Raw genomic sequence first — 26,903 nt, forward strand, 5'->3', positions numbered from 1 at the left:
AGGAGGTTTCTAGATAAAAGAAAGTTATACTATACAGTGGTACCTTGGTTCTTGAACTTAATCCGTTCTGGGAGTCCGTTCGACCCCCGAAACTGTTCAAAAACTGAGGTGCAGCTTCTGATTGGCTGCAGGAGCTCCCTGCACTCAGGTGGAAGCTGCGTCGGACGTTTGGATTCCGAAAAACGTTCGCAAACCAGAACACTTATTTCTTGGTTTGCGATGTTCGGGAGCTGATTTGTTCGGGAGCCAAGCTCTTCGAGTACCAAGGTACCACTGTATTGAAGATCAGATCAGTAGAAAGCTATACTAGATCAATATTAGAATATTAGATCAATATTAGAAGAATTCATGCTGTCACTGGTTGCTTGGGAAGAGAGGCTCTGTGCACTAACTACAACCCTTGGCTTTCTCTCCTCTGTCTCCTTCTTTCTGCATCCTTAATTCCCCTTCTTAGGGTGGGATGTATGTCTTCCAACTGTTTGACTACTATGCTGCTAGTGGGATGTGCCTGCTCTTTGTCGCCATTTTTGAAACCCTGTGCATTGGATGGGTATATGGTAAGTGCAAATGCGATGGAAAAACATGCCACTGTTTAAAGAGCACATCTCTATTGTTTCTGAAGCAGGCATTAAAACCACCAGATGAGGGGCTTCCCAAGATGTCATTTTTAACACACATTAATGATTTGTGCTCACAATACTAATGGGGTGGTTGGAAGTGATGCCTCTTTCAATATCGTTTCTACCCGCAAAGGTTTTGAGGTGGTCGCATCACTTTATTTGCAATCAGTACACATCTCATAACTTCCTGCTGAAATCTCATAACTTTTTATATCACAAGTGCCCTGGTTTACAGTGGTACCTTGGGTTAAGTACTTAATTCGTTCTGGAGGTCCGTTCTTAACCTGAAACTGTTCTCAACCTGAAGCACCACTTTAGCTAATGGGGCCTCCTGCTGCCACTGCACCGCCAGAGCACGATTTCTGGGTTAGCGGAGTCTGTAACCTGAAGCATATGTAACCTGAAGCATATGTAACCCGAGGTACCACTGTATTTTCGTCCTGCTTCTGGTGCACTGTAGCCCCTCCAGATAGCAACAATGTGGGAGGATCGGTCAAACATTGCAGAACAATGCTAAAACACTAGTGCACTATTATTTTTAATGTTTGATGTCTTACTATGTTTTTATATTTTGCTGGAAGCTGCCCAGAGTGGCTGGAGAAACCTAGACAGATGGGCGTGGTATAATAATAATAATAATAATAATAATAATAATAATAATAGTAATAATGTCAAGAGCATGTTGCAGAATATACCTGCAATAATACTGAAGAGGCCTTAGAAAAACTCCTAGTGAATGAGGCACCTTGATGTCACTTCTCTGGCCTACCCTATATTGCCTTACTGGCCAGAGAAGTTGCCAATCATTGCTTTGATACCTTAAACAGGTGCTGCTAGCCTTTCCTTCTCCCCACCATATGTTTCTAGAAGACTGCTTTCCCACTCCTCTTTTTGCTTTTCACAGGCGCTGACCGTTTCTATGATAACATCGAAGACATGATTGGCTACCGGCCATGGGCTGTCATCAAATACTGTTGGCTATTCATCACTCCAGCTGTCTGCGTGGTGAGTTAGACATCCCAGTCATTTGATCAGGAGGCACAACAGGAAAGAGTGCACTTGGGCAAAGGGGCAGTGGGCAGTGATTTTCCAAAATTGGGGTACCGATAGTCTTTATTCTTGCTGTACTGTACTGCAGGTGGGATGCGGGTGGTGCTGTGGGTAAAACCACAGTGCCTAGGACTTGCCAATCATATGGTTGGCGGTTCGAATCCCCGCGGTGGGGTGAGCTCCTGTCTTTCGGTCCCAGCTCCTGCCCACCTAGCAGTTCGAAAGCACCCTTAAAGTGCAAGTAGATAAATAGGTACCGCTTTATAGCGGGAAGGTAAGCGGCGTTCCGTGTGCTGCGCTGGTGCAGGCCCGCCAGAGCAGCGATGTCACACTGGCCACGTGACCCAGAAGTGTCTGCGGACAGCGCCGGCTCCCGGCCTCTAGAGTGAGATGAGCGCACAACCCTAGAGTCTGACAAGACTGGCCCGTATGGGCAGGGGTACCTTTACCTTTACTGTACTGCAGTGTGTGGTTCCTCAAGGAACTGGGGGATAATGATAGGATTCTGCATAAGTGGAAACAGACAGAATCCAGAAGAAGTTCAGGATGCCTAAACCCAAAACTGGATGCAGGTTGGTTCATGTCCTGTAGTTCAACATCCTGACAGTTATGGGATTGGCCCTTTCCCACGTCTACTGTTACATGTTTGTGCTGGAGTTATAATACTTTAATTCTGATGGAGGTGGGTAATAAATGGGGCAGAAGTTGATAGACAGGTTCTGTTACCCAAAATGCAATGTGTGGTCAAATATTGCATTGTGGGTAATTGGCCATGGCAGGTGACTGTAGCGGATCGGACTCAAAAGTGCTGCCACTCACCAGAAGAAAATGGGCCCTTCTGAGCTCCAGGGGCCTGACTACACCAACCCCTGACAATGGGCCTGGGAAGATATTTGATTGTGGATCACCAAGGCCAGCCTATACTATTGGGCAGAGTTCCAGCTAATTTTTGGGTGCCAGGCAGCTAATTTTTGGGTGTCAAGAAACGGCAGCAAATGCTTCGTTATTTAATGGATGGTGATAATGATACATCTGCTGCTATGGGAGAGGTGTCTGTGAGATTATTATTTTTTGCCTCAGATGCCAAAATAGCTTGGCCAGCCATGAGTATTATGAGTGGGGAAGTGGGGAGTGGCATTTGCTGCTTTGCCTCAGGCAGCAAAACATATTGGGCTGTCCCTGCACATCTCACCTAGCTCGGCCCTGATGGTATCTATATGCTGTGGATAGCCAACAAGATATGGTTGGGCTCTGAGACTCTTCTTCCCCAGCCAGCTGTAGTTCAACAACATCTGGAAACTAACCACATTGCCTACCTCTCCTACTGTGTGTGTATGCATTGTGTGTGTGTGTGTTGGGTCATCAGGAGAAGTACTTCCTTGGCCAGAACTCAGAAATCTTGGTCAGGGAGGTTCTCATTGTGTCAAGGCCATTTTGCTCTGGCCATAAAGTGAGCAACATGAATTAGGTATGGATGGTGTGCTTAACCCTTCCTCCTCTCCTCTCCCCAGGCTACATTTCTCTTTTCTCTCATTAAATACACCCCACTGACATACAACAAGAAATATGTGTACCCATGGTGGGGAGACACGGTGGGCTGGCTGCTGGGACTCTCATCCATGATCTGCATCCCGCTCTGGATTGTCTATAAACTTTCCACCATCAAGGGCTCCCTGAGAGAGGTGAGGTTGTTGTTGTTGTGTTTAAGAATTGGACTTTGAGAGGCTGCTTGGGCGAGGGAGGCTTGCTGGTTACTCAGCCTATTGACGCGATGCACTTTGGAGGCCGGCTTGTTGTGCTGCAAAAGTAATTAACGGGGACATTGCACTAATTTTTGCCAAGGATCATTCAGTTACTGGCAAGAGGAGTTCACGGCTTTATCGAGCTCCGCTTGGCTCGAGGGCTAGGCAGATGAAAACTGCCTTCCTGTGAGCTTGTTATTGACTGCACAGCATTTTTAAAATGTCACCATTTGAGAGCTTCGCTTTGCAGTGCTCTCTGGCTCCCTTCCTTCCCCTCCTCCTCTGCTTATTGACTTCCAGAGAAAACACTTCATGTATTTCCTGTGTGATATTTTAAATTTGTTTTCCACTATTCAGAGCTATTGAAGAAGTTGCAGTATCATGAATGCCGTGGGGGGGGGGATTGCCACCCCCCTCCCCCGTAGTTGGAGCTGTGCCTTCTTAAAGCCATTTCAAGTTTCTTTCTCTACCCCCCAAATAATTCATAGCAAGTTTCAAAAGCCTTATTCAGTATTAAATTACACAATACAACAGTATTCTCAGCCCATGCTGCTTTGTTCTATTTCTTCTTTTCTACATGTTATGATTCTTAGTCATGGTGATTGATTGATTGATTAATTAATAAATGTTGATTATATGTTGATATTTCTTGACTTTATTTCAGTACCATTCCTAATAATTTGGAATGGTGTTCTCAGTTATGGGACCTGATATAGACAAACTAACAGCGTATGTGCAGGAAAGGAGATCGGGCCAAAAATCCAAAGGGTTCCTCCCCACTGTTTGGCATGACTTTATCACCTATGCAACACTGAATGAGCATGGGCACAGAACCCTGCCACCACACAGAGTCCTTTGGAACAGTACTTTCATTTGATAAAAATGCCAAGTTTCACTTGTTTCACTTTTTAATTGCTTTGCTTTTAATTTCTGCAGGGCAGGGGGAGGCTGGAGGAGGAAGAGGGCTTTTTTGTTTCTTCTGAATTATAAAATAATAACAATAAAAAGCTGGAGAAGAATTTGTAGTTGGTGACAACTTTATAAGCTTATCAGGGGGTTAATGAACTCAGGAAACCCTGATCTCGATTGACCAGTAGCCTGACTTAGGATAGAGCAGCTTCTAGTGTGTGTGTGTGTGTGTGTGTGTGTGTGTGTGTACAGAGTGACACTTTGATTGCTTAGAGGAATAATCTTCCTTCCCCTTTCTCTTCTTCCTACTTTGTTTTTCAGAGATTCCATCAACTTGTCTGTCCAGATGAAGACTTGCCCCAAGGCATGTGCCCAAGACAATCTTTTCCAGCCTCCAAAACTAGGCTCTTGATGCTGACTGAGCTGGATTCTCACTGTTAGAGGGAAGCAAGCCCCTTCTGCATTGGACAATCCTGGACTTTGCCTGTGGCCAAGGAGAGAGGGACCCTGGAGCTGATTTCCCCTTCCCCCCTTCCGAAGGATCCGTGGTGGCTGCTAGGGAAAGAGAGTTCTCCCAAGACGTTGTGGTGGAAGCTGATTCAGCTTCGTCTTTTCTCTGGGGGCACAACCACAGGAGATGGTTCAAACCAAAATGTTCCTCTTGTGAGATCTTCCAGGAGTGGGACTGGAAGGACAGAAGCCTGGGATGGAAATACTTAACACCGTCACAGAAGCATTTTATCTTGCATGGGTTTTAGGGAGCTTCCCATTCCATCTATAAAATCATTGTTCTTTCCACATATTTGTGATGTGCATTATTGTCTATTAAAGTGGATGGTGATCTGCTGCTCAAGGCTTTGCACCTGTTCCATTTCCAACTTGTAGAAACATATGGCTTGGGACAGAAGTACAGTATTCCAGTATTGGCCTTTTACCTTGTTGCAGTAGGATTTTGTCCCCCTTCCCTTTTTTCTTTAAGGCCCAAACTGTGTACAGCATCAACAGTAGCTCCTTTCCTCATGGGCTGAAAGTAGCTCTTTTGGGAGGTGGAAGCAGTCATCATAACCACGGCAGGGAGGTGTGATTTTAAAAAATCCAATGGTCCCATTTCTTCTGACCCCCAACAGCTGCTGCAATTATTACTATTACAGTCGTACCTTAGTTTTCGAACAGAATGCGTTCCGGAAGTCCATTTGACTTTGGAAACCAAGGCGTGGCTTCTGATTGGCTGCAGGTGTGTCCTGCAGCCAATCAGAAGCTGCGCAGGACGTTCAGCTTCTGAGGCAAAGTTCGCAAACTAGAACACCTGACTCTCCAAATGATCTTACCACATCCATAAGCAAAGATGTTTTCTGCATAATGTCTTTCCTTCCATAACATTTGGTAATCCCTGTTCCTTCACTTGCTTACCTATTGGGACTTTTGTTACTCATTTTAAAGAACACTATTAGCTTCTATCACCACCACTCCTAGATGCAAAATTGCACACAAACATGTGCATATTAGGGTAAATTCCCACTAAAATGCTCATGAATTTTAGGGAGGATTTATATCTATTGTAGGAATGTGGGTGGTGCTGTGGGTTAAACCACAGAGCCTAGGACTTGCTTCATAAATATGGTAGTATTAGCAATTGTAGCAATTATTAGCCAGCAACGCAAAACATTTCGTAGAAATAGACTGCAGCTGGCATCATTTAGGGCCCTGCCCTCCTAGGCCAAGTGGAAATGAATGAGACAGAATATGGGGGACCAACCCTTTCAAGACTCAAGGGTTTGCATTTTAGTACCAACCTATATAACTCATGGGACGCGGGTGGCGCTGTGGATTAAACCACAGAGCCTGGGACTTGCCGATCAGAAGGTTGGCGGTTCAAATCCCCGCGACGGGGTGAGCTCCCATTGCTCGGTCCCTGCTCCTGCCAACCTAGCAGTTCGAAAGCACGTCAAAGTGCAAGTAGATAAATAGGGACCGCTCCGCCGGGAAGGTAAACGGCGTTTCCATGCGCTGCTCTGGTTCACCAGAAGCAGCTTAGTCATGCTGGCCACATGACCCGGAAGCTGTACGCCGGCTCCCTCAGCCAGTAAAGCGAGATGAGCGCCGCAACCCCAGAGTCAGCCACGACTGGACCTAATGTTCAGGGGTCCCTTTACCTTTACTTTATATCTATTGTAAACGTGGAGAACCAAACATGAGACTGGAAAAAATAGAAGGCGAAATCAACATATACGCCCATCCCTAATCGCAATGAGCACAAGCAAGGGCATGGAACATCTTCTTTGTTAATGGCAGTGAGGGTGTCTTCCTACATGCAGGATTCCTTTTTGAGCTGTTGCTGTGCCTTCTGAGCAGAATAGTGGCTGTCTAGTGGCCCATGGAAGGGGAAAGATTAATTATATAGCAATGCTGTTCAAATATTCAAAGCAAATGTTTTTGCTGAAAATGATGGCCAGCTTTTTTTTTTTAAACAGAAATCTTGCAAGTATTTGTTGCCACAATTTTTTGTGTGTGAAAGAAATCATTTTTCTTTTGTAGTCCAGGCATGAAGACATTTGTTATTCAGCAGTTCATTATTCACTGACTTCATTATTTGTCCATTATTCAGTATAGGTTGGCAAGCTGCAGACTGATGAAACTGCATCACATGATGAAGAAGGAGGTGCTGAGGTGCTGTAGTGTGGAATACTAACAATTATTTGGGCAGCAGTCCAGCATATTGATGGAACATTGTAAAAAGTCCTAGATTCTTTGAGGGAGATGGATTGAGGATTAAATCTGTAGATTAAAATTTAAACCTCCTATACACATGTGTGGGAGAAATGGAAAAGTAAGCAGGCTGCGAAGCCTCTGTAGCTGAGCAAAAACACTTATATGTTTTACAGTTTGCTGAAGTTTAAGAATTACGAAGTTATACTGTTTTACCCCCTTTTATTTGTGATCTGCTGACCTTCCTCTCTTCACCCCCGTTGCAGAGAATGAACCAGACATTTTCAGTAAGATAAGCAAAAGGTTTTACTTACATTTCAATGAAGGCAGCAAATGCATCAAAGTAGTGTGCAGAAAAATACTTCTAAGTTACCATAATATAAAAGTTGGTAGTCTCAAAATAGTGTGTGTGTGTGCGTGCGCATGCGTGCATACTTGAAGCCCCAGACACATGTCTGCCTCAGACACATGTCAGAGGCAGAAGGAAGTGTAAGGGATTATCACATTTGTTACAGAATTGCGCTGAGAAGGCAAAGGAAGTGGCCTCACACAGAGGGTCCTAGCAAAACATGCACTTGTGATTTGGCTACAAACCCCACAGATTCCATGTATGATTTCATACATTTTATCTCACTGGTTTTCCAGCTCTAGCAAATTATTCTATTCTATTCTATTCTATTCTATTCTATTCTATTCTATTCTATTCCTGCATAATACACCACTTGATTGTAAAAGTATATATCACAAAGTGGTTTAGAAAAGATAAAACAGAAGCAAGAAACATACAAAAGTTAAAACGCTAAAATTAAGATTACAATTACCTCAACTTTCTAAGCATCTGCAGAAAGGAAGACTGCACAGTGCAGGCCACTGGTGAAATGACTTGTAGAATGAAAGAACACTTGCAGGCAGGGCCGTCTTAAGCATATCCGGCGCCGTGGTGCAAAGATCCCTCCAGCGTCCGTCCCCCCCGTTTCCAAGAATTGACCTTTTTTAAGGGGGGGACGACACCCCAAAGTTGTTGACCTTTTAAAGGAAAGGTTCCCCTGAGTTGTTGACCTTTTTTTAGGGAGCTGACACCACGCTTAACATAAACGAAGAACCAGTAAACAGTTAGGCTGCAGCTTAACTATATCAGAAAAGCACCCAGCCAATTTGGTTGCCAATAAATACTCCTGCTGAAATTTCTGAGATCATGGTCTTTCCAACTAGTGGCTCTGTTAATTGTCTTACTTTAAATGTTGTGATTATCCTCTGCCCTTTTAAAATGTGGTTTTGGGAGTGGGAGGTTATTAGGGTTGTTGTTTTTATTTTGATTATGTATTTTGTGGTTTTATATTTTGATTTTATTCAGTGAAGCGCCCCGAGACTTGGGGTATAGGGCAGTATATTATTATTAATAATAATAATAATAATAATAATAATAATAATAATAATCCCACTTCCTACCATCCACATGCCCCTTTTTGTCCCTTTACACTGTCATGTTTTGCACCAGCTTTCTTCCAACTAGCATAAATAGATGAAACTGGAAGTGGGTGGAGGGGGAGAGAGGTAGCAGTGAGAGAAGAGAGACAGACATCCCCTCCCATATCCTATGCCTTCCTGCAGCACTACTCAGAAGTAAATCTGACACTGTATACAATGGGGCTTCCTCTCAGGTGCATTTACGTAGGATTATCATTGCTGCAGAAATGATACCTTTATATTGCTTTTAATTATCACCTGCCCCAGGAAGGTGACCTTTGCAAAATGAAATCGCAAGGCTGCGTTGCAAGATCAGAAATACCGAATATAAAAGTGGTTGGCAAAGGGTGAAGGGTGGAGACAGATGGCTGGTGACGCACAAACTACAATGCTTCATCCAGCCCACATCATAGAAACAGCTCCCCCACCCCTTCCCCTTTTAATTTCGTGGGGAGGGGAGAGCAGGGGACCCTTATCAGCCGCACTCAATAGAAATCATACCCCACCACATAAAGGTAAAGGTAAAGGGACCCCTGACCATTAGGTCCAGTCGCGGACGACTCTGGGGTTGCGCGCTCATCTCGCTTTATTGGCTGAGGGAGCCAGCGTACAGTTTCCGGGTCATGTGTCAAGCATGACTAAGCCACTTCTGGCGAACCAGAGCAGCGCACAGAAACGCCGTTTACCTTCCCGCTGGAGCGGTACCTGTTTATCTACTTGCACTTTGACGGGCTTTCAAACTGCTAGGTTGGCAGGAGCAGGGACCGAGAAACAGGAGCTCACCCCATCATGGGGATTTGAACTGCCGACGTTCTAATCTGCAAGTCCTAGGCTCTGTGGTTTAACCCACAGCACCACCCGTGTCCCTCTCCCCACCACATACCCAACTATTAAAACTCCCTCTTGCCAAGCAGCAGGGGCAGGCACAGCGACGAAGGAGGTCTCTCGGCACTGCCCATAGGGAAGGCGTGGGAGCTGCCCAGAAGGCAGAAAAAGGGGACATGGGCTGGGAGGGATGCAGTCCTTGGCTCACCCCCACCCGCAGCCACCTTCGTCTCCTCCTCCTTTCAGGGCAGGGCGGGGACTCAGAGCCTCGCTGGAAGCTGGAGAAAGCCCCTTGACAGCTCTATGCTAATCCCAGGCACCCAGGGAGGAGCCAGGAGGCCACCTCAGTGCCTCGCTTGGCCTCGAACTCACGCAGAGCCGCAGTGAAAGAGCCTGCTCGGCGCCCCTGGGAGCCCAGCACTGTGGCGCCACGCGCCACTAGAGACAATGGTTAAGATGTCCCTGCTTTCAGGCAAGCTTCAAACATCTCAAAAATGTGTAACGAAAGACTCTGCATTCCCCCCGCCCTGTGAAAATTTCACCGAAATTATGTTAACTTTTGAATGCAGTTGGTTTAAAATTAATTGATTGAAAAATAGTCAGGAAAATAGCGGGAGAAGGTTTTGGCACTTACAATTCAGTATTACTTCAGCTCAGCACTTGAACACAGTAAAGGTGAGCTACACCTGGGATCTTATAGGTACGGAAGGCTCGCATGAACTTGCCTAGGTCTAGAGCAGTGGTTTACAGAGGCCTTTGCTTTTGGCCATTTGATTATTATTATTTAAACAATGAGGGGCAAAGAACTAGAATATATTGTAAATCAGAGGACTTCTGCAAAAAACAACAACCCCAAAAAACAACAAACCATATCCCCACACCCCTATAGTACCAGTGGGGAGTTTTATTTACCAGGAATGTCCATCGCTCAGTGGTAGAGCATCTGTTTTGCATGCAGGTTCAACCTCTTGCCACCTCAGGTAGGTATGGCTAGGAATGCCCCCTACCTGAAACCCTGGAGCTCCACTGCCTGTCCGTGTAGACAGTTCTGAACAACACCATACCAAGGCTCTGACTTGGTATATAAGGCAGCTTGCTATGTTCCTACCAGGCCAAAATAAATAAATGACCATTTGAGTACATATAGCTCCCATGATGTCTTACTGATTAGCTTTGTGGGTGATATCCCTCAGCAATTTCTCACAGCAGCAGCAACTGGGATTGCATTTTAAATAAAATTATAAACTTCATTCTAGCAGCCACAAGGTGTCCCCAGTACTTTAGCTCCTTTTGGTGATCTGGGTGCCCTGCACAGCAATCGGATTGGAATTTGGGAAAAGCAATTTAAATGAACTTTAAACAGTTGGATTCAAGGGTGATGCTGAGTCTTTTGCAGCAACAGGATTCCTGTACACTGCGGAGAGTCCAAAATACGCCCATGGCATGTACTGTATTTCCTGATTCCAAAGCATCATCCTAAGGGTTCTTTTAAAAAAATGACTCTATGATTGCTGAGTACCCTTGGGGAGCTCATTCACGAGAAAGGCTTTGGGAGTAAACCCTGAGGAAAAATCTATACCCACTGCCTTGCAGGACATATTCAGGAGAAGAAAAGGCCGAGTAAATCCTACCCAAATCTGGAGTGGAGTCCCTAACATGGTTGAATGGTGCCCTGTTCGCCTTCTTCAAGCAATTCCTGCAGCCAGGCTGGTGCCAAGCATATTGCTCTGCTTTCCTTTTGGACCACATTAGTGAGGCTGAAAGAGGGTCTTCTTCTCTGGGTAGCCCAGGACCTCCATACACACTGCCCAGGCTTGTGCCTCAGAGAGGTGATTTCACTGCTGCTAATGCAGCAAAATCAATCAGCGCTGTGATTCTCCATTGGTTTGACTTATTCCCTGGAGGCGCACTCCATTGTCTCTCGAGACAGACAGTTGTTGCCAACAACAACAACAACCCTTGGGGAAGCCAGCTTTCCTGGGTACCCAGTCACTATAGCTCCCATGGCGTCTGATTGGGTAGGATTAATCAGATGGGATGAATCCAGTAAATGAATGGATGGTACATATAGGAATATAACTTACAACTGGCAAGTGGTGTTTAATACTTTATTATAGGAGTGGGGAGCCTTTGCACCCCCCAGGTATTGCTAAACTACAGCTTCCATCATCCCTAGCAAGCACGGCCAATAGCAAGGGGTGATGGGAATTGTAGTTTAGCAACACTTGGTGCTTTTTTAGCTGTTCTGTAATGTGTTTTTGAGTATGGTTTTGCCCAAGGTAAGGTGCAACACCCACCTCACCTTCAAGGAATGGTGTGTTTGCACATGTAGGACCTGCACCATGTAGGACAGTGCACCTCAATGTCAGGATGTTCTCCTGTTCAGGCTTCCTTCCAACTTGCAAAAAGTGTGAGGAGCTCAAGCAGAACATTCTCTGCTCCCTCCCATTTTCTATTTTACTTCTCCAACAAACACCAGCTCTCCCTGTGTGTGTTGAGGTTCCTTTGGTTTTTGGCCCCAATAGTGTTGTTGTTGTTGTTTTAAAAAAGTTTTGTTTCTACATCTGCAAACACCTGCTCCCCTGTGTAACTGAATGCCTCCCTCTTTCTCAGAGGTCTCATTCTAGCCCTATTTTTTTGTCAGCACTCATCATCTTGGTTTGCTAGTAGAGGGAGTGATTAATGATCTAGCAGGAGTCTTCTCATCTGTCAGGCAGTGCTGCTGTTTTGGTTCCCTGCCTAAGACAATCTTGGTGACACAGAAGAGCTGCCACAGTGTGCATGATGCCAGGAGGAGCTGCCTCAGCACAAGGATTTTCAATGCTGCATCTCCCCTGTGTTTTGGGGAGACTTCTCCCATGCCTCCTGAGATGCACCGCAGCACACAAGGGGTTCCTTGGCAGGAAGGCAATTCAGAAATACTCCAAGTAAATAAATGATGGAGCCTTCTGCATTATCTATAAGGACTGCAGACTTCCTGCTGTTCAGAGGGCTTTACCCTAAATGTTCGATTGCCTGGCAGAATTCTAAACCTCCAAAAAGAGAGAGAGAAGAAATATTTTCATTTTGCAGTTGGATATGGAGGGTGATTTTAGGTGTCCAAATGGAATACCTGCTGGTCTGGTTCATGACTTGGGCATAGGGGTGTTATGTTACAAATGGCTCAAAGTTTAGAAAAGGATGGGATGCTCCATGTTACAGAACTGGCTTGGACAGCTGTTTATTGTCCAGGACAGCTGTTTATCAGCTCCATCTGGTACGCAGGCTGAGACCCTACCTACCCACAGACTGCCTCGCCAGAGTGGTGCATGCTCTGGTTATCTCCCGCTTGGACTACTGCAATGTGCTCTATGTGGGGCTACCTTTGAAGGTGACCCAGAAACTACAATTAATCCAGAATGCAGCAGCTAGACTGGTGACTGGGAGTGGCTGCCGAGACCATCTAACACCAGTCTTGAAAGACCTACATTGGCTCCCAGTACGTTTCTGAGCACAATTCAAAGTGTTGGTGCTGACCTTTAAAGCCCTAAACAGCTTCAGCCCAGTATACCTGAAAGAGCTTCTCCACCTCCATCATTCTGCCCGGACACTGAGGTCCAGCGCCTAGGGCCTTCTGGCGGTTCCCTCGCTGCGAGAAGCCAAGTTACAGGGAACCAGGCAGAGGGCTTCTCGGTAGTGGCACCCGCCCTGTGGAACGCCCTCCCATCAGATGTCAAAGAGAAAAATAACTACCAAACTTTTAGAAGACATCTAAAGGCAGCCCTATTTAGGGAAGCTTTTAATGTTTAATAGGTTATTGTATTTTAGTGTTTTGTTGGAAGCCGCCCAGAGTGGCTGGGGGGACCCAGCCAGATGGGCGGGGTATAAATAATAAATTATTATTATTATTATTATTGGTGAAACCAGAGCTACAGAAGCTGCAGATGAAAAGTCCCTCATTTAAGAAGCCTCTGTGCACACTTTGGAAACTGATTGTGGACATTGCAGAGCTGATGCCAGCCACTTGCCTGGTCCTTTCTGTGGTGTAAGCTGTGCCAGGCATAGAGAGGTAACCAGCAGCACCATTGGTGGTGCCATTTCTGTGCACATATTGTACTGCAGGGGCTTTCAAAGGCCATCACCGCTGTGCCTTTGGAAAATCTCGGAGCAGTTGAGCCCTAAAATCACTGGTGGTATCTCTTCCCCAGATTTCAGGCGACAGCATGGAAAGCTTAAAGCAGCCAACATCTGCTTGCTTGTTTCCCCAGCCTTTGAGTAACAAATCCCTTCTCTGACTTTCAGCTTACATAGCGTAATCTTGACAAGTGGATCCTTTGGCAGTTTCCTCTTCATGGAGATGCAGCTTTCCCCACCTATATTTCTTCTATTGAGGGGGGAAAAATGTAGTTTCCATATGAACTAAAATAAATTGGAAAGAGAGCTCCACAAAAGCCTAGGCTTAGGGCGCCATTCACGTTTAAAGCGTTACGATATGATTTTAAACAGTCATGGCTTACCCCATGGAATTCTGGGAGCTGTTAAGGGTGCTGGGAGTTTCCTGTGAAAAGGGATTTACTGTTAAGTGACTCTGATAATTGTAGCTCCAGGAGGGGAATAGAGATCTAACAATTGTTAACACCCTTAACTACAGCTCCCAGAATACTTTGGGGGAATGTCATGACTGTTTGAAGTGTTATGACAGTGTTTTAAATGTCTGGGGGTGTGGGTGACCTAGGTCTAGAGTCAGGCCACAGAAAGATACTTGGCTTTCCTGATCCTTAAATATAATGGACTGCAGGTCTTGTTCATTCAACCTTCCCCAAGCAGGCATTAGCTGTGTCACAGATGAACACTTAGAATCTCTGTAACAGGACATGTATCCAGATGCCTTCACACAATACATTTTTAGCTGTTTACAGATTTCATGCTGAAAGAGTAATGTGTGAAATGTCTAAAAAGCAACAAATGCGCTTTACAAATGCACATATCATACAGGTGGGCACATCAGGGGACTGTGATTGGCTAATGACCCACAAGCCCACATTTACTTGGTATGGTGACTCATTGATTTATTATCACATGAATTTTGGACCTTAGGTCTTCAGCAGATGCCTGCTTCATGCATTTTAACTTCAAACGTTTGCCAATTTTATAACCATGACTTGAGGCACCTAAGCAAAAAATTACTTAACTCCTATGAGCACCTTATGGCAAACGCTCACTGGATCTTCTGTCAGCTGCCAGAGAGCAGTTCCCAAGTGTTAAAATGTAAGACTTGATCCTTCCCAAAGTTCAGCTGCAGATGTCAACACAACATTATAATATGCCAACAAAACAAAAGTTGTAAGTGATATTCATCATACCAGTTAAGGATTGCAACCAATAATTATTTTGGATTTACTTATGGAGCCTGCAACCCACTTGCACAGGTGAGCCACAGATTGGGAAGTGCTGAGGTAGAGACCTGGATTCCAAGTGCTTAGCAACTGAGGCAGCACATCAAATTCAAACCATGTGTCTATTATCTGGAGGACATTGGGACAGAATGCAATCAAATAAGAACTCAAATACTGCATCTAGATTGAGGTTGGTTTTTTGTCCGGCATCTTTCCAAAACCCACAACTTGCTGGCCAAGATCATGATGATTGACAAGAGCAAACCTAAGCCAAAGAAGCAAGGAAGTGGAAAAGGGTATACCAAGCACAGAAGTACCATAGGTGGAAGTCCAACCACAGGCAATGCAGGAATCTCAGCTATAGCATCCATGACAGATGGCCATCCAACCTCTGCTTAAAAACCTTGAAGGAAGGAGAGTCCCCAACTTCCCGAGGGAGACTGTTCCACAGTTGAACAGCTCTTGTGTGGGATAACAATTGCTTGGTGCATAACTTCCCCAGAAACAAATCAGAATGAATGATCACTGAACAGCCAGCATTATATAACATCCCCATAAGCTTTTGCAAATAAATCAAGATGAATTCTCAGTTAATAGGTGGCCTGGAGCTGACCTCTGTGTGGACTTCTGCTTTCTCTGTCTCCAGCACAAGGCTTGTGTGACAGGAAGGGAGTTCCCTGGAACATCTCCCAATGGATCTTTCAGAAAGACATCCGCAGTGTTAACAGACCAGGTGGGAGGGCCGTGAGTCAGCCCAAGCAGTTCTATTAAAATCTCTGCACCTGTTTCAGGAAGAAAAGGGCCAAGCAGAATAGGAGACAGAGGAGGCTCTGCCAGCTGGCAAGAGATGAATAGAGGAAGAAGAGGGCTTGTCGGAAGAAGAAAACTGCTGAGATGTGGCTTTTCCCCATTGTTAGGTTTAGTATTTGGTAAGACAGGAAGGAGACTGCAGCACAACACAGGTTATGGAAGAATAACTGAATCCCGACTCAAACATTGGGATTAATCCAGCAGTGGGTGGTGTTGTCAGTCAGGGATGGCAGGGAGGAAGACAGCCAGTTTACTGGTAGGTGGTGAGACAAAAGCAGGCAGGTGGGAACTGGCTGAGGGCAGACTTGAGGCTGGTGGGGCACTGGTCCATTCACCCTCATGAACCAGCCCCAAGCAGATTAGTCTTCTGCCATGTCTGGTGTGCAGTTAGCAAGCCAAATGGAGATATTTTGCATAGGGGCAGTAAAGAATGCTGGGAATGCATGTAGTTTCTGATACTATAAAAGGTAAAGGTAAAGGGACCCCTGACCATTAGGTCCAGTCGTGACCAACTCTGGGGTTGTGGCACTCATTTCGCTTTATTGGCCGAGGGAGCCGGCGTACAGATTCCGGGTCATGTGGCCAGCATGACTAAGCTGCTTCTGGCGAACCAGAGCAGCGCACGGAAACACCATTTACCTTCCCGCTGGAGCGGTACCTATTTATCTACTTGTACTTTGACATGCTTTTGAACTGCTAGGTTGGCAGGAGAAGGACCGAGCAACGGGAGCTCACCCTGTCGCGGGGATTCAAACCCCCGACCTTCTGATCAGCAAGCCCTAACCTCTGTGGTTTAACCCACAGTGCCACCTGCGTCCCTTTTGATACTATAGTGGTTTTTAAATAAAGCAAAAATTGGGGTGTATGGGGTGTTGGGGGACACAGTGTGCTCCTTGTGGGGTAGTTTGACCACTTTTGGTCCCCACCCCGTACTCAGCCTGTGGCTCCTAGAAGCTGCCATCACGCAACAGCAGTCACATCATGGGAATGGCTTCAACTGGCTGGCTAAACCAGGTGAAGGTAGCCAATGGGTCTCAAACTCTTGGTGAGTTAGGAACTTCCCTTGCATTTGAAGACAGGCTCTAAGAGATTGAGTGGGTGAGATCAATAGTGGGTCCAACAGTCAAGGAAGCAGTTTCTGCACATGCTGTAGAGGAAAGTGAGGGGCAGATGTGGCCTGTCAGCTTGGGAAGGTAGCTCACCTAGGAGAAGGAAAACTCTGATCCTTCAAGATGGTGGCATACATTTAAAAGCAACATTATAAAATGCAATGTAGTAAAAGCAAATTAGTTTAAAACAATAATTAAAATACACCCAAACCCCTTTAAAACCAGCAATTAAAAACAGCCTGCCCTGACAGCGGTCCAGTGATCAGCATTGTATATACCTTAATTTTTGGAATAAGGTCTTAGCCTGTTGGTGGAAGGATAACAAAGAGGGAGCCAAGTGAGCCATTATTGGGAGAGAATTTCATAATGTGGGAGCAACCATGGAAAAGGCTCTCTCTTATGATGATGATGGAACAGAGGGAAGGTGTTCACTCAAAGATCTTACCACCTCGTCAGGTTCATAGAACCACATAGGGCTTTATAAGTCACGGCCAGCACTTTGAATCGTGCCCAGAAATTAGTAGTTAGTGAAATTGTTTTAACCAAGGGTCAGGGTTGGGGCTTTGTCTTCTGTAACTAAAGGTGACTGGGGCCTCTCCTTTCAGAGGATACTTTATAAACTTCCTAATTTGGCTAGAACAATATAGGTGGCAGCACTAACTGACTTCTAAACTTTTCGAATACAGATCGACAAACTTCTGTCCGTTGAACCCTATTATTGCACTTTGGAACTTTTTTTGTCAGCAAAGTTTTTAAATAGATTGTGTAGCGATGTGGCAAGGATAGCAAATTCCCAAATGAACTTCGTATAGTATTCCCTACAAATACAAAGGTTTTCTAATCCTTGTCATAGGATCTCCTCATTCATGCAAATCTTCAGTTTTTGACTCTCTGCTGCTATTCCTTCAGCAGCAGAAGATTGCCTCTTTAAAGAGTCTTGTTTAAACAATTAGCTTCTTTAAAACGTTGGCATTTTACTCTAGACCCCTACCATAAGCAATGATGCCTATTCAACATTGCTTTTTTTTAAAAAGCAAACCATCTGGCTGCCTAATTATATTTCAATGAAAATGTTATTGTATGGGGTAATATGGTTTGGTGGAATTTTTATATAGATATAAAAAGAGTATCAGGTACCTAGTATGGTTTTAAAAGGGTTTAGGATATGGCACATGGGTCTACTGCTCATTGAGAAAGTACCCCTAGTTTCAAAAGTGGTTTGCCATTTGGTATTCAAGGTCTGCTGCCTTAGAACCTAAAGCCCAGAAGAAGAAGAAGAGGAGTTCGGATTTGATATCCTGCTTTATCACTACCCAAAGGAGTCTCAAAGCGGCTAACATTCTCCTTTCCCTTCCTCCCCCACAACAAACACTCTGTGAGGTGAGTGGGGCTGAGAGACTTCAGAGAAGTGTGACTGGCCCAAGGTCACCCAGCAGCTGCATGTGGAGGAGCGGAGATGCGAACCCGGTTCCCCAGATTATGAGTCTACCGCTCTTAACCACCACACTGGCTCTCATTTCTTCTCTGATGTATCATATGAAAATACAGCTGAGGGAAGAGTGGAATATAAGATATCATAGTCTAGATCAGGAATGTATAGTAGTCAAAGGAGAAATTGTATTTGTTAGGTAAACTAATTGAAAACAAGTCGGACCCAGAGCCTGTTTGCCATGTTGTTCTCAGCATCCTGGCCACTGGGAATAAAGGCTGTGGCATTCAACATTCAGCTGCTGTGTTCCCTCACCCCACTTTTCTGGTCATGCAAACTGACTCAGTCTCCTCCTTATTTATGTCTTTTAATAACATCTATGGGCATTTCAAGGCAGTGGTTCAGGGAAGGTGCTCTAATGTTAGAAGGGTCAAGTGGGTGCAACCGGGCGTGGTTCGAAATGTACAATAGCAAATAATGTGGATATTGTATGAAGGGTTTATCAATTCGGAAAGGTGTGGGAGGGCCCTTATTGCCAGATGTTTTAAAAAGAGCATAGCTTCTGTTTGCTTAACTTAACTGTGCGATTCTGGAATGTTGCTGATTAGCAATATGCACTGGGAACTAGAGAGTAATCGCTTTTTAAAGAACCTGGCCCTGATTTGGATGTGGTATAGTGGCTAGGAACAGGGAAAATCTGGGTTCAGTTCTCTGATCAACCATCAATTCTCTGGGTTACCTTAGGCAACCCATGACTCCTGGCCAAGATACTGTAACAGGATTGTTTTGGACAGTGGCGTAGCGTGGGGGGTGCAGGGGGGGCGGCCGCACCGGGCGCAACATCTGGGGGTTAGGGTTAGGGGGCGCAAATCCACGGGTTAGGGGGCGCAAATCCACGGGTTAGGGGGCGCAAATCCACGGGTTAGGGGGCGCAAATTACTTGCCTTGCCCCGGGTGCTGACAACCCACGCTACGCCACTGGTTTTGGAGGATGAACCCATGAATAATGCCCCGATTTCCTTGGAGGAAGCAAGGCATACAATTAAGAAACTTGCAGCACAGAGGTCCACTACAATTGTCTGTCCCCTTGCCAGCCCTTACATTAAATGCTAGTTTTATGGCCCTGGCTGCATGCCCTAGTCTCTGCAGCCAGTTCTGCAACATTAGTTTCCCAGCTTTTAGCAATCTTTATTCTGGCTGCATAAAGCCAATTAGATATTTATGTGACATTCCTTCATTCTCCCCTTCCCATACATTTAGCAAGCTCTTGCTTTGTAAATTTCATTCCTTGAAAATTAACTCCCAGTGCTTATATACCTCCTCGCAATGCCAGCACATGTGAGGATACAAGCCTCTTTGATTGCATCCCCTACCGCTGAATCCATTTACGAATTTTCATAAATAAGTATCCTGTATGAAGTTTCCCAAATTGTTGCCAGGATGGACTTGATGGGCTTTTCCCTCCGCAATCTAACCAAAGCTAATAACTTTTAAATCTTGTTTATTCAACAAACAAACAAACAAACATTTATTTTATTTATTTCCCAACTCAACTTAGGTGGAGGCGTGATTTGCTTGTCAGCCTCTGCCTCTCAGTTTAAGCTGCCTTCCGGGGTTGTTGTGAGGGTAAAACACGGCCATCCTGAGCATTTTTGAGGCAGGAGAGTGGAAAATAGAAATGAAATGGATAAATCCAATGCTATACAGTGGTACCTTGGGTTACATACGCTTCCGGTTACCTACGCTTCAGGTTACACACTCAGCTAACCCAGAAATAGTGCTTCATGTTAAGAACTTTGCTTCAGGATGAGAACAGAAATTGTGCTCCGGCGGCGCAGCGGCAGCAGGAGGCCTCATTAGCTAAAGTGGTCTTCAGGTTAAGAATGGTTTCAGGTTAAGAACGGACCTCCGGAATGAATTAAGTACTTAACCTGAGGTACCACTGTAGTTGCAGAACATGGGCCCACTTTGCGGCTCACTTTCGTGGTCATTCAAACAGCAATAAAGTGGTAGCATTAAGGAAGAATTGCACAGCAAATTAAAGCCGCATGAACCCACTGCTAATGCATTATTATGGTGACAAGAACACCCCCCACAAGGTCATGCCCACACCATACATTTATTTTTGCAAAACACTTAGAGGTGTGTGTGTGTGTGTGTGTTACAATCAAGTGGTACAGAAATCTTGCTTAAAGAAATATATTCACAGCACCTGGCTTCCCCCAGAGAATCCCAGGGACTGTAGATTACACCCTACAGAGCTACAATTTCCAGCACCCTTAAAAAAAAAGCCTATGGTTCCCAGGATTATAATTTATTTTTTTTGAGGGGGAGAGCTATGTGCTTTATACATGCTAGAAATGTATGGTTCCAGTTGTTAGCTCCCTCCTTCCCTCCCTCTTTGACAGCCAATTGAGATGCTTTTTACTTGGGCACAAGTCCCACAGAGTTAACTTCCTAGCAAGCACATTTATGACGGCACAAGTCGCATGTGTGAAAAACGCCCCCTCAGTGTTGTGAAATGATCACGGTCTCCACATTTTTGGCCTGCCTGCTGGCCTCCCTCCCGCCTTCTCCTCTCACTGCTTCATAAAGAGAAGTATTATAAGGCAATCTGAGAGAGAAAAAGAGAGAGAGAGAGAGAGAGAGAGAGAGAGAGAGAGAGAGAGAGAGGGCCCTTTCTCCCCCCTCTTCAGAAATGCATATACACACCCTGACCCTCCACCCACAAGAGAACTCTGGTGATAATTCGCTTGGAATATCTCATGTAAGGGGAGGGAAAAGAGGAGGAGAGAAAGAGGAGAGAGAAGGGTTTGTTTGCTCAGCCAACTCTCTCTCCCTCTCTCTTTAGTGGCTCCGGATTTGCTTTTTCCTTAATATTTTGTTGATGTTGTGGCATTCTCCAGCTGGTTTGTGGTGACTTAACAGGAACAAGACGGAGGCGTTTGTGGGACCTCGGGTGAGTGGCTTTTCTTTTTGCCTGTCACTGATTTTGGTGCCCTGCTTCAGTCGGAGAAGCCTTGAGAACCAGCACAATGCAACATAGGAAATTGTACTGGAGACAGCAATGCTTTGGCCCAGGGAGAGTAGACTAATAGTGCAGTCCTAAGCCCCTCTGTGTTCAGTGGGGCTTTGGCCCCATCGGCAATATATGTTCAAAACAGCACCATGCCACTTTAAACAGTCATGACTCCCCTGCAAAGAATCCTGGGAGATCTAGTTTGTAAAGGGTGGTGAGTGTTGTTAGGAGACCCCTATTCCCCAACACGCATAGTTACAATTTACAGAGTGATTTAACAGTCAACGCCTGTTCCCAGGGGATTCTGGGAAGTGCAGCTCCACGTGTGCCTAGGATTGCAAGCTGATAAAATCCTGTGCAAGCAGGATTTTTTCCTGTTTTTACACTCCTGTCCACTGGGGAGCCCTAAAGAAAACGGTGTTGAGAGTAGGGATGGATGAGAAATCTGATTCAGTTCCCATTTGAAGATGAACCCACCAAAATTTCACTTTCTGAAACAATATGCAAACTGAGACCCAGCCATCTTCTGAAAATCACACTTCTCTAAATTTTCAGTGCAGTTCTGCAGCCAAGTAATGCTGCATATACTAGGGTAAAAATGCACATGTCAGTGGAAAACACCCGCAAAAATGTGTTATATTAAGGAAAATTGCTTTGCAAAATTGTGTATATTGGGACAAATCCTCATTTAAAATGCTGGTGAATATTCACAAGGGCCATTTAAAAAAATCACACACTTATGTGGAAATGTGGAGAACTGAATTTAAGGTTGGAAAAAAGGGAAAATGGGGAGAAACTGAAATGAACAGGCTCCCTCATACCTAGCGATGGAAATGGAGAGGAACAGGGCAATGAAGAAGTTGTATGTGGGTGTGGAAGGACAGGCCATGACAGGGTCAAGCAACATGAATCACAGGCTGGAAATGAATTGTGAAACACTGCAGACTGAAGGCCCAGTGGTGTGTGTGTACATGTATGGAAAACAGCAGACCAGACTCCAAGAATTTGTTTTCATTTCACTGAGGTTGAGAAATCACATTGCTTCCCTGAAAACAAGCACCTTGGGGAAAACATGGTTTGGTGCTTGGTGTGTGTGAGAGCCAGGCTAATACCTCTGTGAAACAAATCTAGGCTCCTTGATATATTCTTTTTATTGTGCATCCATAATGATTTGGTCTCATGATGTTATTGGAGCGGTCATACGCAATACCATTGGCACTTGCCAACGTTTTGGGGCAGGGATACTGCTCCATTCACACCTCTTGCCCCCATGATAGAGGGGACCCAGGGCCGTGTGACATCAGTGCAATGTTTGTGCATGCCTCACGGTGTGCAAGCATGACATCAGCATACAGGTTTGTGCCCATGTTTTTGCCCTCAAATGAGCACACATCAACCCAGTGCTGGCCCGCCCATGAGGCAAGGTGAGGCAACTGCCTTGGGCGGCAGGATCCATGGGGCAGCAGATCCTGATGTAGATCTTTATTTCCCACCCCCTCCTGTTCCTGATGTAGCTTTTCATGCACCCATTTTTCCCTGGTGGAGAGGAGGATGCCATTCTGTGGTTTGCCTCAGGCTCCCAAATGTCTTGAGCAAGCCGTGCATCATCCCGTGTGGGGTTTATTGCTGCATATATCAATTTGTCTGTATGTGAGCCTGCAGCAGATAATTTAAAAGAGTTCCTAAAGGAAGTCCCTTATCTATTGACCTTAATATTGCTGCTGTGAGCACAGTTGCGCCACTCCTTCAACTAGCAATTGCTGACACAAGGTGTCAAACCTTGGACTTTACCTCTGGGGCTGTTCCTCAGTCTGGCTTGGCAGGCCTGTTCTGAACACTGGCAAAGAGAGTTGCTTCCATAGAGATGTAGGCAGAGATTAACTTGGCCAAAAGTCACCTGGGATGAACTGCAAATGTCTCGATTGCTTAGCAAATTGACTCTCTCACCTGCATAGGTGTGCAGCAGGACAGCCCACCCACCACAGGGAATTGTGGGCAGTCCAGAGTGCACTGTTGATGATCCCTCATCTCAACCAATGCCATCGTCTGAGACAGGGCTGTGCCAAACCAAACATTTAGGAATCCCAACCAGCCACCCCTTTTAATGGAGCAATTGGTGGCAGTGCTGGTGGTGGGGAACCCTGGTGTTATAGCCATATCTCTGTTTAGAAGTAATCATCACTGAGTTAGATGGGACCTACTCCCATGTAAGTGTGGATAGGACCCCAGGTGTGATCTAGTGCAATCCTCTGCAATGCAGGAATCTCAAATACAGTGGTACCTCGGGTTAAGTACTTAATTCGTTCCGGAGGTCCGTTCTTAACCTGAAACTGTTCTTAACCTGAAGCACCACTTTAGCTAATGGGGCCTCCTGCTGCTGCTGTGCCGCCGGAGCACGATTTCTGTTCTCATCCTGAAGCAAAGTTCTTAATCTGAAGCACCATTTCTGGGTTAGCGGAGTCTGGAACCTGAAGCATCTGGAACCTGAAGCGTATGTAACCCGAGGTACCACTGTAAAGCATTTAAGACAGATGGCCATCCAACCTCTGCTTTAAAATTTCCAAGGAAGGGGAATCCTATGTGGTCATCTCCATTGTGTTGGTATATCTTTTATGGGACTTTGTTGATTTTATTGCTTCATGTATGAACAGGAATTGAAGGCATGAGTCTGCTACAGTGCAATCCTCTGCATATTTACTCAGAAGTAAATCCTACCAAGTTTGCTTACTCCCAGGTAAGTGTGCACGGGATTGAAGTTTTAATTAAGGATCCCAAAGTGCAATCTGCAAACTCAAAATGGAAGGTCCCCTGCCTTCCATTTCGGAAATGGTCATTCTTTCTAGACTAGCTCTTATAGTATCCATACATAGTATCCTTGGGGGGAAAAGGTGTTTTGCAAAATTTCTGGAAATGGGAATGCAGAGTCCTCCCCTTAGGAGTCTAGTCTAAAGGCAGCAATATATACTGCATACAAACTATTATAATGTAAACCTGATACCCTTGTCTTATACGGACAAACTTTGTGAATGGACTGCTGTCTCTCTTTAAAAAAAATTTATACAGCCGAGGGAGACCCAATTTGGATTGGAAAGGTGGTGCTATAGCTGCTGGAGGTGAGGAAATGCAACACATTTTTTTAAAAAGGATGAAAGAGGGTGCAGATTTGAATAAATTTTACATATGCTAATTTATACCTATAAATGCGGATTTAGGAACACACACACACACACACACACACACATAACACACACACACACAATTATAAAATAAACAGAAACAAATGCATCACACCATACTGGGAAAGACTGCGACTAGAGGCACTTGCAGTCTTGCAATTTTCAGGTGGGATGCATAAAAGGTAAAGGGACCCCTGACCATTAGGTCCAGTCATGGCTGACTCTGGGGTTGTGGTGCTCATCTCGCTTTACTGGCTGAGGGAGCTGGCGTACAGCTTCCAGGTCATGGCCAGCATGACTAAGCCGCTTCTGGCGAACCAAAGCAGCGCACGGAAACGCCGTTTAGCTTCCCGCCAGAGCGGTACCTATTTATCTACTTGCACTTTGACGTGCTTTCGAACTGCTAGGTTGGCAGGAGCAGGGACTGAGCAATGGGAGCTCACCCCGTCATGGGGATTCGAACCACTGACCTTCTGATTGGCAAGCCCTAGGCTCTGTGGTTTAGACCACAGTGCCACCCACGTCCCTTGTGGGATGCATACAAACCAGCAAACTCAGGTTGCATGATTATAGTTGAATGGGAGGTCCTGAGTTACCAGCCAACTTTCCTGAAATTGCAAACTTTTTGCAGTAAATAAAATGAAGGGGGAATGGAAAACGAGCAAGGTCCCAACCAAAGAAGAATGGTAACTTAAACTGATGGAATATGCGCAGCTTGCAGATTTAGCATGTAGAATAAGAGAACATGAAGAATGTATATTTAAAGAAGTCTGGAAAATGTTTACTGAATATATGGGTGAAAACTGTGTTCATTTAAAAATGCTGGTAGCACTGAGATAAATTCAACAGTGTATATAAGTTTTGGTGGATGTAACAATAGATTACTGAATGGTTTGGTTCATATAAAATATGCAGGGATGTATGATATGCAAAATGAACTATGGAAAGAGAAGAATGGAAGTCATTGATTTAAGGTTGTTTAAATGGTTATTTTGAAATGTATATTAGAAAATTTAATGATTATATATATATATAGGAACTGCACATGCACACATGCGCCTGCAGGCGCATGGATCCCTACCTTTCCATCTAGGCATGCAAGAGGCAAGATCCTATTCCTGCACCAGCAAAAGGTGAACCAAAGCACAGACCAGAGGTGGGGAAAGGTGTAGTCTGGGGAGTGGGTATGGGCTGGAGAGAGTCCTGAGGGCCAGTTAGAGAAGCCTTGAGGGCCACATTTGACCTCCAGTTGGCTTGAGGTTCCCCATGTTGTAGATTGTGCAGGGATTTCCATCAGTTTGTCCATTCCAATTCCGATTCTTGTCTACAGAGCTCAGCAAGCCCAGGTCCATCCCTGTAGAGGCGCCAGTAAGGAATGGCGCTGATGAATCCTACAAACAGAGAGACACAATTCAGGCTTTAATCATACTGGACATATGACTTGGGAGTGCTTTGCAAGCGTCATGCCACATTATACGAAGTGCTTAAAATAGTCTTCTTAGCAATTTCATAGTGGTCTGTGAATTTTGCAATGATAAATCGATCTACAGAACTCCCCTTTCTGCTCTTGCCTTAAAAAAAAAATAAGATATAGGAAGCTGACTTATAACACATTCTGGCCAATAGGCTCATCTAGCCCAGGGCTGTTTATCCTGACTGGCTGCTGTTCTCCAGGATTTCTCTGGCAGAAGTGATTAAACCTTGGATTTTGTACATACTAAGTATGTACTTTTGGGGAAAGTTGCAGGAACTTTGAATTCTGATTTCTGCAGTGGTATGGATTTTCTGAAAAATTCTGAATGGGGAAATTTTCCAGTAGTTTTTGCTGATGTAAACAACCCTGTGCAAATCTACATAACGTAGTTTGCACCAAAAATGTTCCTGATGCCCCAGAGAAGGATCCAGTTTAGCACGTTTGCTTTACTTGCATTTATATGCAGTAAACAAAGTCAAAAACTTTTGAAACTGCCAAGCTGGCTTAATATTATATTTGCACTTGGCACCCATTCATTTCTACTAACAAACTTATTAAATGGACAAAAAAGAATTCTGCAGAAAAGATTCAGCTCCGCATCGATGTAAGACCGTCAAGGTTTGTGCTTCATCAGAACAAGTGTCTGATCGAGTGTTCTCATAATGCAAGTAAATAGTTATAAAAACAGGTTGGCTATGGAGATAGGCTTTGTTTTCATCCCTAATAAGCAAATAAATTGAAGTTAGATCTTCTGCTGTCTGCCCATAATGACATTGCTAATAAGCGTTGTCCGAAGCACTGCTCTGCTTGATGATTTGCATTTGGCAGACGCAAATTGGAATGCGGTGAAGACTGTGACAGTTCAGAACAGGTTCCATTACAAAGCATTGGCTTGCGTTCACTTGACAAGCCATGGAGCTCTGACGAGATGGAGGAGGCATCTGCGCTGAACAGGCATTTTCCTTAGCTGATCAGCCAGATGGCATATTTGCAACAGATCTGGATACAGCAGATGACTCTCTTAGCAATCTGAGGATCTTGGAGAAGCAGGGTGGTGTGTGTGTGTTTGCAAACAGCGAAGCTGATCCTCAGCGCAGCAGGTGGCAGGCCATCAGTGAAAAAGGACAAGGTGAAAATAGGGTTCATTGGGTCAGGGTCATTATACAGCAAGCATATCAGGTTTGCTGACACA

General features: G+C 45.0%; 2 protein-coding genes across 4 annotated transcripts in view; both read left to right on the forward strand.

Annotated features, from left to right (window-relative positions):
- SLC6A13 (solute carrier family 6 member 13) overlaps positions 1-5,119 on the forward strand; it is a 44,184-nt gene extending 39,065 nt beyond the window's left edge. For both annotated transcript variants that reach the window (XM_081878923.1, XM_081878924.1), the window contains exons 12-15: positions 455-557; positions 1,525-1,625; positions 3,182-3,352; positions 4,643-5,119. In XM_081878923.1, the coding sequence (XP_081735049.1) occupies positions 455-557; positions 1,525-1,625; positions 3,182-3,352; positions 4,643-4,762 (495 nt within the window). In that variant the 3' untranslated portion in view covers positions 4,763-5,119. The remainder of the gene's footprint in view (positions 1-454; positions 558-1,524; positions 1,626-3,181; positions 3,353-4,642) is intronic.
- A 15,617-nt stretch (positions 5,120-20,736) lies between these two features.
- The window catches only part of LOC309351334 (sodium- and chloride-dependent betaine transporter-like), a 91,645-nt gene continuing 85,478 nt past the window's right edge, over positions 20,737-26,903 (forward strand). For both annotated transcript variants that reach the window (XR_014160798.1, XM_081878922.1), the window contains exon 1: positions 20,737-21,001. The gene's annotated coding sequence lies outside the window, so the exon portion shown is untranslated. The remainder of the gene's footprint in view (positions 21,002-26,903) is intronic.

Source organism: Podarcis erhardii (assembly GCF_964252035.2).
Source record: "Podarcis erhardii genome assembly, chromosome: 10".
Lineage (NCBI taxonomy): Eukaryota > Metazoa > Chordata > Lepidosauria > Squamata > Lacertidae > Podarcis > Podarcis erhardii.